The following is a 14,901-nucleotide window of genomic DNA, read 5'->3' as shown; positions in this document are numbered from 1 at the left end:
ATTAGAGTAATAGAAGCTAAGTATATTTATTTAGTAAATTTTTTCTTTTACGTATCACATAATTAAAACCAGTAAAAATATATATATATATATATATTTTTCTATTATTGATGAATTTTAAATTGTTTAATTTAATGTCTTCATAATTTATAATTTTTTTTTCTTTTCCTTGTATTAAATAATACATAAGAAACGTTTTTTGTTTTTAATGTTATGAAAAAGTATATATGTTTCTATTTCATTAATTGTAATTTGTATATATTAATTCTTTATGATAAAAAAAAGTAAATGTGAAAAAAAGATATATCCCGAAATAATTTAATTTCCACATTTTCTATATAAAAAAAATTAAAAAGTTTTTTTTTTTTTTTTAAGGTTAAATCAATAAAATATTTTATTAATTTTAATTGGAAGGCGAATTAACGAAACAAACATATGAAAAGAAAAAAAGGAAATAAAAAACCTCATATAATTAAAAATATTTTTCATTATATATATAATATTCATATATATATTAATTTAAAAAAATTTAATTATAGATAATCTTTCAAGTTTTTTATGAGTTTCTTTTTTTAAAAAAACTTATAAATAATTTTTAATTTTCTCCATAATTTTTTTTTTATTTTTTGTTTTCAAATTTTCTTTGTATTTTTCTTTATTTTTCTTTTTTCTGTACATATATTTTAATTTATTTTTAACATATTCTTTTGTGTATTTTTTTAAATGAGGTTTCCATGTGTCAGAAAGTTTTTTTGTATTATCTTCTGAAAAATTGCCATTTGAAGCACAACTGGAATATTCTGTTGTATTACTTTCATTTGATTCATTTGTACTTAAACTAATTATATCATTATATGAAATACTATTATTACTACTATTACAATTTTTTGATTGTTCCATTTTATCATTTATTTTAATCTCATTTTGGTAACTCTTTTTTTCCATAGAATCGAGAGAATTTTCTTTGATTTCATCATTTTTTTTTTTACTATCTTCATTTTCATAACTTTCTTCATTTTCATAACTTTCTTCATTTTCATAGCTTTCTTCATTTTCATAACTTTCTTCATTTTCATAACTTTCTTCATTTTCATAATTTTCTTCATTTTCATAATTTTCTTCATTTTCATAACTTTCGTAAATTTCATAACTCTTATCATTTATAATTATTTCCTTTTCATCAGTAATAATTTTATTTTCAGTTTTGCCTTCCTTTTTTTTACTTTCCTTATTTACCATTTCCATTATTTCTTCATTTTCAAAATCTCCTTTGATAATATTTTCTATTGTATCTTCTCTTTTTTCTAATTTAGAATTTTGATTTTTTTTATTTTCATCATTTGTGTAAGCATCTTTAAAATTATTTCCTAAGGTTTCATGACTATCATAGAATATAGTGTTATTTTGATCTATTTCTTTATTTGCTTTTTTTATATTTTCAGTATTTTCTTTTTTATCTTCCTTTTCATTATTTTCTTTTACTTCAGTTTCTTCTTTATTGCATTTATCTATCTCCTTATTACTATATGGAGTATTTATTTCATCAGCTTCTTCTGAATATACTACCTCATTAATATTTGATTTGTTAGATATGTTTGAATAATCAGAATCATAATCTGATTTATCATTTTGTAAAATTTCTAAAAGCATTTTATCTTCATTTTTTGATAAATGATTTTCATCTATTATTAATTTATCATTATTTAATGAAATAACATCTTCATATATAGGATATTCTACAATTTTAATCTTATATTTTTTAAAAAAATGGTTAATAATGCACTTAAGATCTCTTTCAAAATACATCTTAGCATTTTCATGATGTAATGAAACAATTTGCGGAAAATCAATAACAGTAACATTTTCGTAGTCATCAATTAAAATATTGAATTCATTAAAATCACCGTGAATAATATCTGCTTTTGCAAATTTTACAATTGTATTTATTAAAAAATCTATAACTTTAAAAGGATTGTTTAATTTAACATGAGATAGAGGATAACCATTGACATATGACATTATTATCATATGCCTATTGATATCATAAGGTTTCGGTACTGGAAAATCATTTTCATATAATGCTTTTAAATAAGCATATTCTTTAGTTGCTGCAATTCTTGATAAATATAACCAATTTCTGAAAGTTTTTTTTCCATAATAATCCCTATTATTCTTAATAGTTCTAAAGGAAATCCTACCTAATCTATGAATTTTTAAACATAATAAATTTTCATTTACATCTTTGCAAATATATATATCTGATTCTTTTCCAACCCCTATTTGATTACCTATACTTTTTAGTATTCCTCTTTTTAAAAAAGTTCTAAGAGCTAGAAAATCATATCCTAAATATGTCAATTTATATCCATCATATTTTTTATTTTGATGACTTATTAACTTATTTTTTAATAATTTTTTTAAAACATTTGTTATTCCTTCTTTTCTCAAATTAGCTATAGTTGCTATTAATGAAACTGGCAAATACTCATGATTTTTCATTCCCATCTCAATTGCCGTCAAAACTCGATACTCATTTTTCGATAAAAAACTAAAACATGATATATCTAACTTCATTTTGTATCCTTTAATTTATGTATAATATATTAAAAAATTACAAAATAAAAATACAAATATATATATATATACATATATTTTTTTTTTATACATATTTCTATATTTTATTATAATACATTTTTTCATATGATTTCTTTTTAATAAATATCTATATATAAATGTATCCCTTAATAATATATATTTTTTTGATTGTTTATAATTCTATATAATTAATATACATAAAATTTTTAATATTTTTTATTAAAGTTTCATTTATTTTAATTATTATTACTAAAATATATATATTTTATTTATTAATAGAATATTATATTAATTTCTACAATGATATATAAAAATATATCAAATATCTAAAAAAAAAAAATTTATAAAAAATTAAATCATAAGAAATAGAAAAATTCTTTTTTGAATGTTTTTATGAATTAATTTTTTTTAGAAAAGTTAGAAATATTAAAAAAAAAAAAAGCAAACTCTACAAAATCTTAAAACATCTTTTTTCCAAATTTTTATGTTAAAATTTTTTTGAAGTTAAAAATTAATAAATTTGTTTTTCTTTCATAAGTATCTTTTTGCCTATTAAATACTTTTTCTGTAATTTATTATTTTTTAATCTATTTAAAATAGTGATATTTTTTAAAATATTTGAAAAAAAAAAAAAAAGTGGTTACTTTCATTTTCGTATTTTTTAATTTTTTTTTCATATATTTTATTAAAAAAAAATATATCTTTTATATTTTATATTTCCACAAAACTTGTTTCAAAAATTAAAATATGTTTACTGTTAATTTTATTTTTTTTCATATGTGATTTGAAAAAAAACAAAATATATGGATACATTATCTTATATTTGTTATTGTACATTTTTATATTCACTCAAAAATATAAATAAAGCATATTTACATTTAAATAAAATTTTCTTATGACATTTTGAAAATTTAAAAAAATTTTATTTATAAACAAATGCTTTCGCTTTTCCAAAAAAAAAAAAAAAAAAAAGAAAAATATATACAATACATATAAAATAATAAAAACAAAAAGTAAAATAAAATTTCATTTATATTGATATACAGTAAGTAAAAACATTTATAATGAAAAAAAATTAAATTATATATATAATAAATGAATAAGGAAAAAAAAAAATTAAATTAAATTAAAAGTAATTAAATATTATAATTAAATAAATAGATGAGCAAATCAAATATAATAAAATTAAGCAAAATATATATAATAAAATAACAATATAAAAATAAAATAAAACAAAATAAAAGCATAAAAAGAACAAAGTAAAATAAAAATATAAAAAATACAAAATGTTAATATATTATTCCATTTCAAATCATTTTTTTATTTTAAATAAAATAGAACATTAAAATTGAAGTTTATTTTATTAATAAAATGAAAGTCATTTATCTTTTTTTTTTTATTCTTTTTTGATTATAAAATATATGATTAAAAAAGCCAATTTTTTTATAAAATAACTAAGTTATAAGAAAAATCAAGAAAAAGAAAAAAAAAATGATGATAAGAAGTCTCTTATATTTCCTTAAAATAAAAAAAAAAAAGAACGATGAAAAAACATTTTTATTTTTATCTATAAAGAATAATATAATATTATTTAAATAAATGCATATGTGTAAATTTTTTTTTTATTTTATAAAACCTAACTTTATATATATAATTAATCATGAAAAAGAAAATTTATGCTAAATGTTGTAATTTATGCAATTTAATTTTTTAATTATTGTGATTTTAGAAAAACATGACTATAAATTTGTTTTAAAATATAAAAAAATAAAAAATATATTTTACAAAAATTATTTATACATATACTTAAATATTAAACATTTGGTTTCATTTAAATTTTTTTTTTTGAACAACAAAAATTTTTTAAGGTATATGCCTTTTTTTCTATATATATATATATATATATATATATATAAACGTTTTTTTTTTTTTTTTTTTGAAAATTCATTTTTTATTTTTAATGTGCTGAAATAAAAATAAATAAACGTAAAGCAAATTTTTAATATCATATCCCTTTATTTAACAAAAAGTTATAATTTTTTATTAATTATAACGAAATAAACTTTCATATATATATATATAATTGCCATTTTTTTTTTTTTAATTTTTATTTGATAAAATTAGTATTGTTGTAAGATATTACTTCAATTACCTTTTTTTAAGAACTATGAAAAATTATATTTCAAGAAATTAAATTATGATATTAACATTTTATATATATATATATTTAATAACATAAAAACTTATAAAAAGAAGAAAATTTAAATACAGGTTTTATATATATATATATATATATATGTATATATAAGTAAAAAAAAAGAGGGTACTCTTTAGTATTAAGATATATAAATGTAATGATTTTACAGTAAGTTTTATATAATTATTTATTAACATATTGAACGCATATATGTACGAATTATAAATTAATGATAAAAAAAATAAAAGTTATAAAAATCTATAAAATCGTAAAAAAAAAAAGAATAATAGTAAAAAATATATATAAATCTTTTTTTATTTTGTTGTTCTAAAATTATGGTAATAAAAAAAAATATAAATGAAGAAAATGAAAAAACTTTATATACAAAAATTAATGCCTTAAAGAGAAAGAATGTTAAAAAGAGATATGCTAAAATAAATTTAGAAATAAATAATTTGAATAATTCAAATAATAAGAATAAAATAAATAATATTGAAAATGATGAAATTAGATGGAATAATTTAAATAATGAAAGTAATATAAATTATGAAAATAATGATAATAAAACAAAAATGGAAAGTAATGCTAATACAGATTTATATATTCATGAAAAAGATAATTGGGTACAATGTGATTTATGTGAGAAATGGAGAAAGTTACCCTCAAATGTTAATATGGAAAGCTTACCAAAGGTTTGGTATTGTAATTTGAATAATGATGAAAAATATAATTCTTGTGATATAGAAGAAGAAGTTGTTACTTATAATTATGATTGTAATAAAAATAATCCACCAAATATTATAAATAGTACTGATTCTAATCATAATATTCAATCATATAACGCAGAAAATAATAATAATTATTATTATTCAGAAGAATCAAATGAAAAAAAATTGACTAATTTTTCTAATTTAGATGTTTATAATTTTAATTTTACAAGTAAATCTGAAAAGAGTCAGCCAAAAAATAATACTTATTTAGAAAATGATAAGAACATTTCTTATAACGAATATCATGATTATAAAAGTAATAATGATTTAAATAAATTTCCAAACAAAGAAAAAATAAATGAAAATAATAATTTTTTAAATAGTGATCAGTATATTTCTCACTTTAATAATAATTGTTCAACAAAAAATGCAGAAAATGAAGAAAAAAAAAGAAAAAAAAAAAAAAACAATAATGATATGGATATACTACTACAAAAGAAAAAAAAAAAAAAAGGAACTGAAAGAAAAAATAGAAATTTTTTAAAAAAAAATTTTAAGAAAGAAGAAAATAGAAATTATCTAGGTATAAATAATATAAATTATTATTCAGATACTATTTTTAATAATAATACTCAATATAATGTGCAAGATGTATATAGAAATTGTAATAATATAAAAGAATTAGAAGAAAAAAATCAAAAAAATATTATTAGTGATGATGATATATTACATAAAGAACAAAACAGTTATTTTAATGTATATACAAAAAAGAAAAATGATATATATATATATGAAAAAAGCAATAGTGATGGAGGTATATATGAAAAAAAAAGGGGTGGTGATATAATTAAATATAAACAATACTTAAGTGATACAAATATAAAAAGTTATATAAGAAGATGTATCAATGATAAAAAGGCAAATAATCCACTATCATTTTATTCGTATAAGCATTATATGAAATATAGCAAGTTGCATAAAAAAACAGATAAACAAATAAATGAAAAAAAAAGTAAAAAAGTTATAGAAGAAAAACAAAATATTATTTTAAAAAAAGAGAGAAAAAAAAAAAAAGAAGATAAAAAAAAAATGTTAAAAATGAGAACAATAATAATATGCACAGTTATAAAAGTAATAATAACGAAAATATTTTATATTATCAGGATGATGATAACTATAATTTAAATATAAAAAGTGAAAATATTTGGAATAATGATTTTTTAAAAAATAAGTTATTAGAAAATAATATGATTATGTCGAAAATATATTCTGATTTAAGAAAAAATCAGAACAATAATGAAAATTATGATTACAACGATAATAATTTTGTTGATAAGAGAGATACAATTAATAATACTGAAAATAATAATATGAATAACAAATGTTCTGTTAATAATAATAATGCAGTAAATAGTAGTACTGTTAATAACGTAGTAAATTGGGTTCAATGTGAGCTTTGTAAAAAATGGAGAAAATTAGATTATCATATTAATATTAATTTATTACCTGATAAGTGGTATTGTTTTTTAAACTTTTGGAGCTCTTATAATAACTGCGATATGGAAGAAGAGATATACGTAGAAGAAAATATCATTTTAGAAAATACAGAAAATAAAAATTTGCAAAATATAGAAAGTAAAAGCTCACATTCTTATAATTTGATTAATCAAAAAAAGGAAAAAAATATTGTAAAAGATTTTTTAAATAATATTACTAAAAATCCAAATAAAAATAGTAATGATACAAAATTAAAAGTAAATAAAAATAACAAAAATATAAATAATAATGATAATTCTAGTAAAATATATGATAGTAGCATTTTCATTTCAAATAATGGAAATAAGAGTTTTTCTATAAAAGATATTTCATATATAAATGGTTATGAAAATAGTGGCTATAATAACTATACATTAAGTGATAGCATATTAAATGATGATACGTTAAATGAAAACTTATTATCTTTTAAAGAAAATGAATCTCATAATTTATCAGTGAATTTATTATATAATCAACCAAAGAATAATTATATATCACCAATAAATTATGAAAATAATCAATTGTTATATCATTATTATGAAAATAATGAAGAAATTTGCAATAATAAAGATATAGTCAATCATAAAAAAAAATGGAATAAAAATGAAACATCTTTTAATAATTTTTCGGTTTCTACCTCTACATCACATGAAAAAAGTTTTCTTTCTAATTCCTTGAATATATCTAAAAACTCCTCTTCAGATAAAGTTTATAAGAATAAGTATATAAAAGAGAATAACGACAACTTATTAGAAAAAGAAATAAGCAATAAAAATATTAGTGTTCAAGAAGATAATAATTATTGGGATATATTAAAAAATAGCAAATTATGTTATTATTTAAATCATGAGAATTACTATAAGATGTTCCATACTTTACCAAAACTGAATTATAATTTTAGTGATAATGATAGTAAAATTTTAATAGGTAGTAATTCAAAAAATATAAATTTTTTTGAAAATAATTCTTGTTGTTCAAGTACTTTTGTTGAAGTAAAAAGATATAATTCATTTAATTTGAATAATATAAATATTTCTGAAAATATTAAAGAAAAAAATTATTTATCAGATAGCTTTTTAATAAAAAAAGCGCACAAAAAAAAAAAATTTATTAGCCATAATTGTGAATATGTTGATAAGAAAAATGAATTAGCAGAACATTTGAATTATGTTTATAAAAATATGCATAATGATATAAAATTTCCTTGTCTTGGTGATGGTGAGGATGAAAATGAAGATGGATACAATGATGCTGATGATAATAATAGCAATTCTAATTTACGAAGTCCACTCCTAGAATTAGATGGGAAAAGTAAAAATCAAACTAAAAAAAAGAAAATGGAAAATGAAAATGAAATTAAAACCTCATATATATATAATTTTGTGAGAGATATCCCTAATTTAGAAAATAAAAAAATAGACAATTTAGAAAATAACTTTAATTATGTGAATAATTTTAATAATTTAAATACTTCGTTTATTAGTTATAAGGATGATATTAATAATGATAATAATTGTGAAGAAGAAAATTTCAATAATAATAATGAAAATAGTAATATTTGTGATATATTATTTAGTAGGATGAAAAGTGAAAAATATAAAGGTACTATTATTAATGAAAAGGTAAATAATGAACTATTTTATAATAAGACAAATAGTTATGAAATTCATAATAATTATAATAGTAGTAATAAAGATTTATTATTACATGACAAAGTAAGTGAGATTAATTATGAAAATGAAGATGATAAGTATAAAGAAAGTAATATTACATTTAATAATAATTTTCTTGATAACAGAGATAAAAGTGTAAATAATGAAGATAATGACAAAATAATTTCAAATTATTTATGTTATAATAATAATGAAAAAATAGAAAGTAAATTAAATTTTTCTATTTCAAATGATGATACAAAATGTATTCGATCAAATGCTTCAACTTTTAAATATATTCACAATTTAAAAGAACAACAAGAAGATGAAAGTTTTTTTCATACTAATAATTTTAACAAGGAATCAAATGTTTTAAGTAAGTCATTAGATCATTCAAATTTGTATTCCAGTTTATTCTCTCAAGAAAACTTTCAAGAATTAATAGAAAATTATGATTTAAATAATAGAAAAAATAGAAAAAAAACATATAGTAGTAGATCGTTAAGCAATTTTAATCCTAATGATCTTAATTATAGTTTCATGAATAACGATATAAATACACAAAAAAATATTTCAAATGATAAAAGTAACTTGAACAGTTACAATATACAATTATCAGAAAATAATTATAATAATAATACTGATAATAATAATGAATATAATAATAATAATAATATAAAATTAAAAAAAGAAAACCTGAACTTTTTAAAAAATAATTTTGATAAATTACTAATAGAAGATTTTATTAAAATAAAAAGTTATTTAAATGGAAAAAATAATAATAATGATTTTAATAATTCTTCTAATGATTCATTTGATAAAATAATGAAAACATTTCCAGTGAAGGAAATTAATGATAAAAATAATAAAAAAAATAACCAATTCACTCTACAAAAAAGTGCTTTAAAATACTCGTTACTTTTAAATAAAAATGATACAAAAAATGAGACTACTTTTAAAAAGAACACAAAAAATAATTCACATAGTAATAAAAAAAATTATGAAAATAAAATTAAAAACTTGAAAACACACAGTGAGAATTCAAAAAATATTAACAATGGAAATTTACCAAGTAATGAAAAAAAAAATTTAGATAAGGAAAATAAAAAAGGGCAAAAGGATTACAATGAATATATAACATTTAATATGAATTTTAACGAAAATAAAAATAATATGAAAGAATTAATTAAAAATAGAATTAATCAATTAAATACAAGCTCTAAAGGAAATACAAATAATATAGAAAATAAGGATGAAAAATGCGAAAATGGTAAAATAAGGATGACTATATTAAATGCAAAGCACTCAAAAAAACATATATTAAGTAACCGCATAATTATTTATTCCAAAGGGGTATCTTTAGCTTATAATGTTGATGAAATAAATAAGAAAAGTATTTTTTTTTATAATAATGAAGAAAACAATAATAAATGCAAAAAGAGTCATGATGATATTAATAAAGATATCCAGAATGAAATAGAAAGTAATATATATTTTAATTATGCAAATAATATTAATTTTAATGAAAATGATAACAATAATTCTAATAAAATAAAAAAAATAGGTACTACTGTTTTTAATTACGATTTTAAAAAAATGATTAATGAAATAAGCGTATTTAATGATAATTTAAAATATCAGATACCTCAATTAAAATATAAATTTAAAAAATACATTAATATACAAGATGAAAAAAAAAAAATTATATGTATGAATAAAGAAAAAGAAGAGTATAGAAAAATTTACACAAATACAATAGATGATTCATTTGCTTTAGGAAATAATAATGGAGAAAAATACAAAAAAACTGACAAAAAAAAATCCAAATTAAGAAATACAATTGATGATAAATTTCATAATAATGAATTAGATTTTCAAGATCAATCATTTATTGTAAATAAATATAAAAAAGAAATTAATGAACTAACAGAAAATGTAAAAGATTTAAAAAAAAACAAAGTAAGACACAGTAAATGTTATTTAAATAATATAGATACCAATATTATTAAAAATGATGATGAACTTATTAATTATTGCAATAATAACAATTTTCTTAATGGTAATATCAACACATCAGACAAAGATAAACAAATAAAGGAGTTTAGTCATATGAAACAAAATTTAAATGAAAGTATCAAAAGAACATACAAGAAAATGAAAGATAATATAGAGAAATTAAAATCTTCTTTAAATGTTTATGAAGTAAAAAAAAATAATAAATTGTACAAGGAAAATAAAAAAAAAACTAAAACACTGACGGAAAATATGGTTATTAATAAGAAGAAAGAAATTAGATCAAAGAAAACTTTAAAAAAAAAAAAGAAAAAAAAAAAAAATTCTATTAGTTCGTCAAAAAATATGGAAAGGAATGAAATAAATAACCAATCCATTTTAAATGAGGATTATTCTAGAAAAAGATTAAAAAATGAAAAAAGAAACAAAAAGATGATTCTTTATAAAGAAAATAAAAGAATAAAAACAAAGATACTGAATGATGAGCAGTCTAAAGAGAAAAAGACAGAAAATGTAACGGTTGATGAAGAAAAAGAAAATATTAATGAAAAAATAAAAAAGAAAAAAATAAAAGAAAAAATATTTGATTCAGAAAAAGTAAATAAGCAAAATATTAATGTAATAAATGAATATAATCAAGTTATAAATGCAAATGAATCAAATCAAATTATAAAAAAAATGGATGAGCTAAAAGATAATTTTATTATCTCTAATTTTACCACTATGAAAAAAAAAGAAGGTGATATCTGTAATAAAATGGAAATAGAAGAAGGAAATATAAATTTTAATGAAAATGGTAATATCAGTAAAATTAAAATGAGCAAATGCATGAAGAATGGGCAGAAAAATAGTAAAGATTACTCTAAAGGAAATAGTGAAAATTCAAATTTTTCTCATATGTTGAAAAAAAAAAGAAAAAAAATTGAAAGAAATGAAATTTATGAGAAAGATGAAAAAAATGAAAATGATAAACAAGATGAATCAATAAAAAATACTTTCAACGATAAATTAGGAAATTTGAAGAAAGAAGAAATTGAAAAAAACGAAAGGGAAATAAATAAAAATTCTCCTCAGCATTATCAAGATAATTCTAATATGAAATTTTACAGTAATAAAAATAAATTGGACCATATAAATAATGATGAAAATGAAGTTAATAATAAAGTTAATTATGATACTTATGAAAACAATAATGATATGAAGAGTGTATCGGAAACAAAAGAAAGAAATTTTATGGATATTTCTGAAAGGGATAATACGCATAATTCAAAAGAGTTACGTGATATTTTTAATAAATCAATTCTGAAAAAGAAAAAAATATATAAATTAATAACAAGAGAAACTTTAAGTGATATGGATATTAATGATATATATGATATATCATCATACAAAAATATAATTTTAAATGAATGTGATGTTAAAGTAAATGAGATGAAAATTTCCGATAATGCATATAAAAAAAATAAAAAGCAAAAAAAAATAGATGAAACTTATTATAGTGATTCTTTTTATTATATACAAGGAAATAATTTAAAAAAAAGTAAGAAAGATATTAGCAATAAAAGTGTGTATAATTTTTTCAAGGACTTAAGGAAAAAATCATCTTTAAAAATAGGTATTGAAGAAAAAGAAAGAAAAAAAGATTTATCTAAAAAAGAATTGAAACATAAACTCATGAAAAATAATGATTATCACCTACTTGAGAAGGAGAAAAAAAACAAACATAATTTATTTAATTCCAATTTATACATTAGAAAAGAAAGTTATGAGAAAAAAGAAAAATACAAAAACAATAGTATAGATAATGTTAAAATAAAAAATGAGAAAAGAAGCACAAGTAAAAATTATGAAAAAGATTACTACATTAAAGACTACATAGATAAAAAAAATGTTAAGTCAGAAAAAGATTACAAGAAAAATGAAAGTGATATAAATGAATACTTTGAGGACAAGAGAAATAATAATAAAAATATGTATAAGAACGATAAATTTTACAAAAATGTGTATAATAAAGAAGAAAATAATAAATATAAAACAGATATGAGATATAGTCATAGTAATGAAGAAGAAAAAAAAAATTATAAATTAAAAAATTATAAAATTTATGAATATACGAATATGTCTAAATATGAAGATGGCAATTTGTCAAATCGTAAAACCAAAAATGTTGATAAAAATTATTCATTTAATGATATCGATTATAAGAGGAACCATAAGAGTAATGAAAGCAACACATATCACGCATATAAGTCAAAAGTTAATTATTTAAATGAGAAGAAATTCAAAAATCATAATTTAGAAGAACAAAATGATTATGATCATAGATATTATAAAAAATATAAGTATTATGATTATAAAGAAAATAAAAATGAGTATACTAAGAGAAAATATAGTAATTTGTCATATCATAATAAAACATATTTCAAAGATGATAAAAACGTAAGCGGAGACAAAAGTATAATAAAAGAACGAGGAATAAATATTTCTGAAAAATCGAAAAGATTTAAACTTGATAATGTTGAAGACGATGATAAATATGAAAGTGATAGAAAATATAAAGAAAAACATAACAAATATAAAAATGATGATAAATATGAAGATAAGTATTACATTAAATATAACAAATTTAGTAATAAGTATGATTATGTAAATAAACACGATAAATATGATAACAAATATAGCATGTATGAATCAAAATATGAAAATAAGTATAATAAAAATGAAAATAAATACAAAAATGAAAGTAAGTATGATAAACGAGAAAATAAATACTACAAATATGAAAGTAGATATGATAAATATGAAAATAAACATTATTATAAAAATGAAGAAAAACATGGAACCAAGAATGATAAAAATTTTGAAAACAAATATATTTCGAAAAACGTTTTAAAAAATGACAAGATTAATATAAAAAATATAAAGGATGATACAAATAATGATACAATAAAAGATTATAAAAGTGAAAATCCAAATGATCGTAATAAAAAAGATGACAGTACTTGCAAAAATAATAAAGATAAAAAAGAAAAAAATATGCTGAATGAAAGTAATAATAGTGAAAAAACAAAAGAAATTACTTTGAATGGTAATAATGATGAAAATAAAAGAAATTATGAAGACGAGAAGTTGCATATTAACGATGATAATAGTGTTAATAAGGTGGAATGTGTTCCTAAAAATGATAAAATAGAAAATTATAATTTAAAAAATAACAAGCATGATAAAAAAAATCTTAGTAGTGATTCTGAAAAAAAAAATTTTGATTTTAATAAAACATACGAAAAATCAAATTGTGATTTCAATTTTAAGTACGAAAAAAATAATCCTGAAAAAAAGATAGATATGAAAAGTCGTAATAAAGAAAATGATTATAAATACTGGGGAGATAATCATGATGAAGATATTCATTATAAAAATAAGTATAAAGATAGTTTTGAAAATGAAGAAAAATATATTAACTATAATTATAATAAAAAAAATGATAATTTCCATATTTATCCTAATAGAAAACTTATAAATAAAAATTATAAAAATTATTATTCCAACAGAAGTAATCAGAATAGAGAAGATATAAACAAAAAAATAAAAAATGATAATTATACAAATGTAAAAAATTTTAAGCATATTAACAGTATGCATTTAAAAAAAAAAGATCAAATGCTTTTTAAAAAAAGTTATAAAATTCAAAATAAATATTTACATGATAGTAATTATATACAAGATTTAAATAAATATGAAAATTCTTATAAAAAAAAAAATCATTTTTTTTCAAACGATTAACAAAATATGATTTTTTTCAGAAATAATGTATTATAAAAATAAAATTAATTAAATGTTTGCAAAATTTCAAATATTTCTTTGTATTAAATTATTTAGATATTAATGAAAGAGAGCTTTTTAATATTTTATTGATGAAATATATATATATATATATATATATATATATATACACATAATTTTTATTCAATTAAAAAAAAGTATGAGAATTTAATATTATGTTTTGTTTGTTTTTTTTTTTTCTTATTTTATTTTTATTTTTTTTTATTTTTTTTTGTTTAGCTTTGTCACAATTTAATATATGTATGATTCATAATTTATTTATTTTTTTTTTATTTATATAATCTTAATTTATTCATTTATTCTTTTTTTTTTTATTATTATTCTTTTCGGTATTTTTTAATTTTTTTAAATATTA

At 17.6% G+C, this 14,901-nt stretch overlaps 2 protein-coding genes across 2 annotated transcripts; one reads left to right on the top strand and one right to left on the bottom strand.

Moving 5' to 3' along the window:
- Nucleotides 1-582: 582 nt before the first annotated feature.
- Nucleotides 583-2,574, bottom strand: RIO2 (serine/threonine protein kinase RIO2, putative; the record flags this gene model as incomplete). Its single annotated transcript, XM_028675414.1, has 1 exon — nucleotides 583-2,574. One exon carries the CDS (start codon nucleotides 2,572-2,574, stop codon nucleotides 583-585), a length of 1,992 nt encoding a protein of 663 aa, XP_028532005.1.
- Nucleotides 2,575-5,127: 2,553 nt separating this feature from the next.
- PRELSG_0515300 (zinc finger protein, putative) lies at nucleotides 5,128-14,486 on the top strand (the record flags this gene model as incomplete). The annotated part of the gene is made up of 2 exons (XM_028675413.1): nucleotides 5,128-6,522; nucleotides 6,666-14,486. The coding sequence occupies 2 exons, from the start codon at nucleotides 5,128-5,130 to the stop codon at nucleotides 14,484-14,486; spliced, it is 9,216 nt and encodes a 3,071-aa protein (XP_028532004.1).
- Between the last annotated feature and the right edge of the window lie 415 nt (nucleotides 14,487-14,901).

Source organism: Plasmodium relictum (genome assembly GCF_900005765.1).
Source record: "Plasmodium relictum strain SGS1 genome assembly, chromosome: 5".
Taxonomy (NCBI): domain Eukaryota; phylum Apicomplexa; class Aconoidasida; order Haemosporida; family Plasmodiidae; genus Plasmodium; species Plasmodium relictum.
Note: the sequence above shows the minus strand (reverse complement) of the source record. Positions and strands in the feature narration are given on the sequence as shown.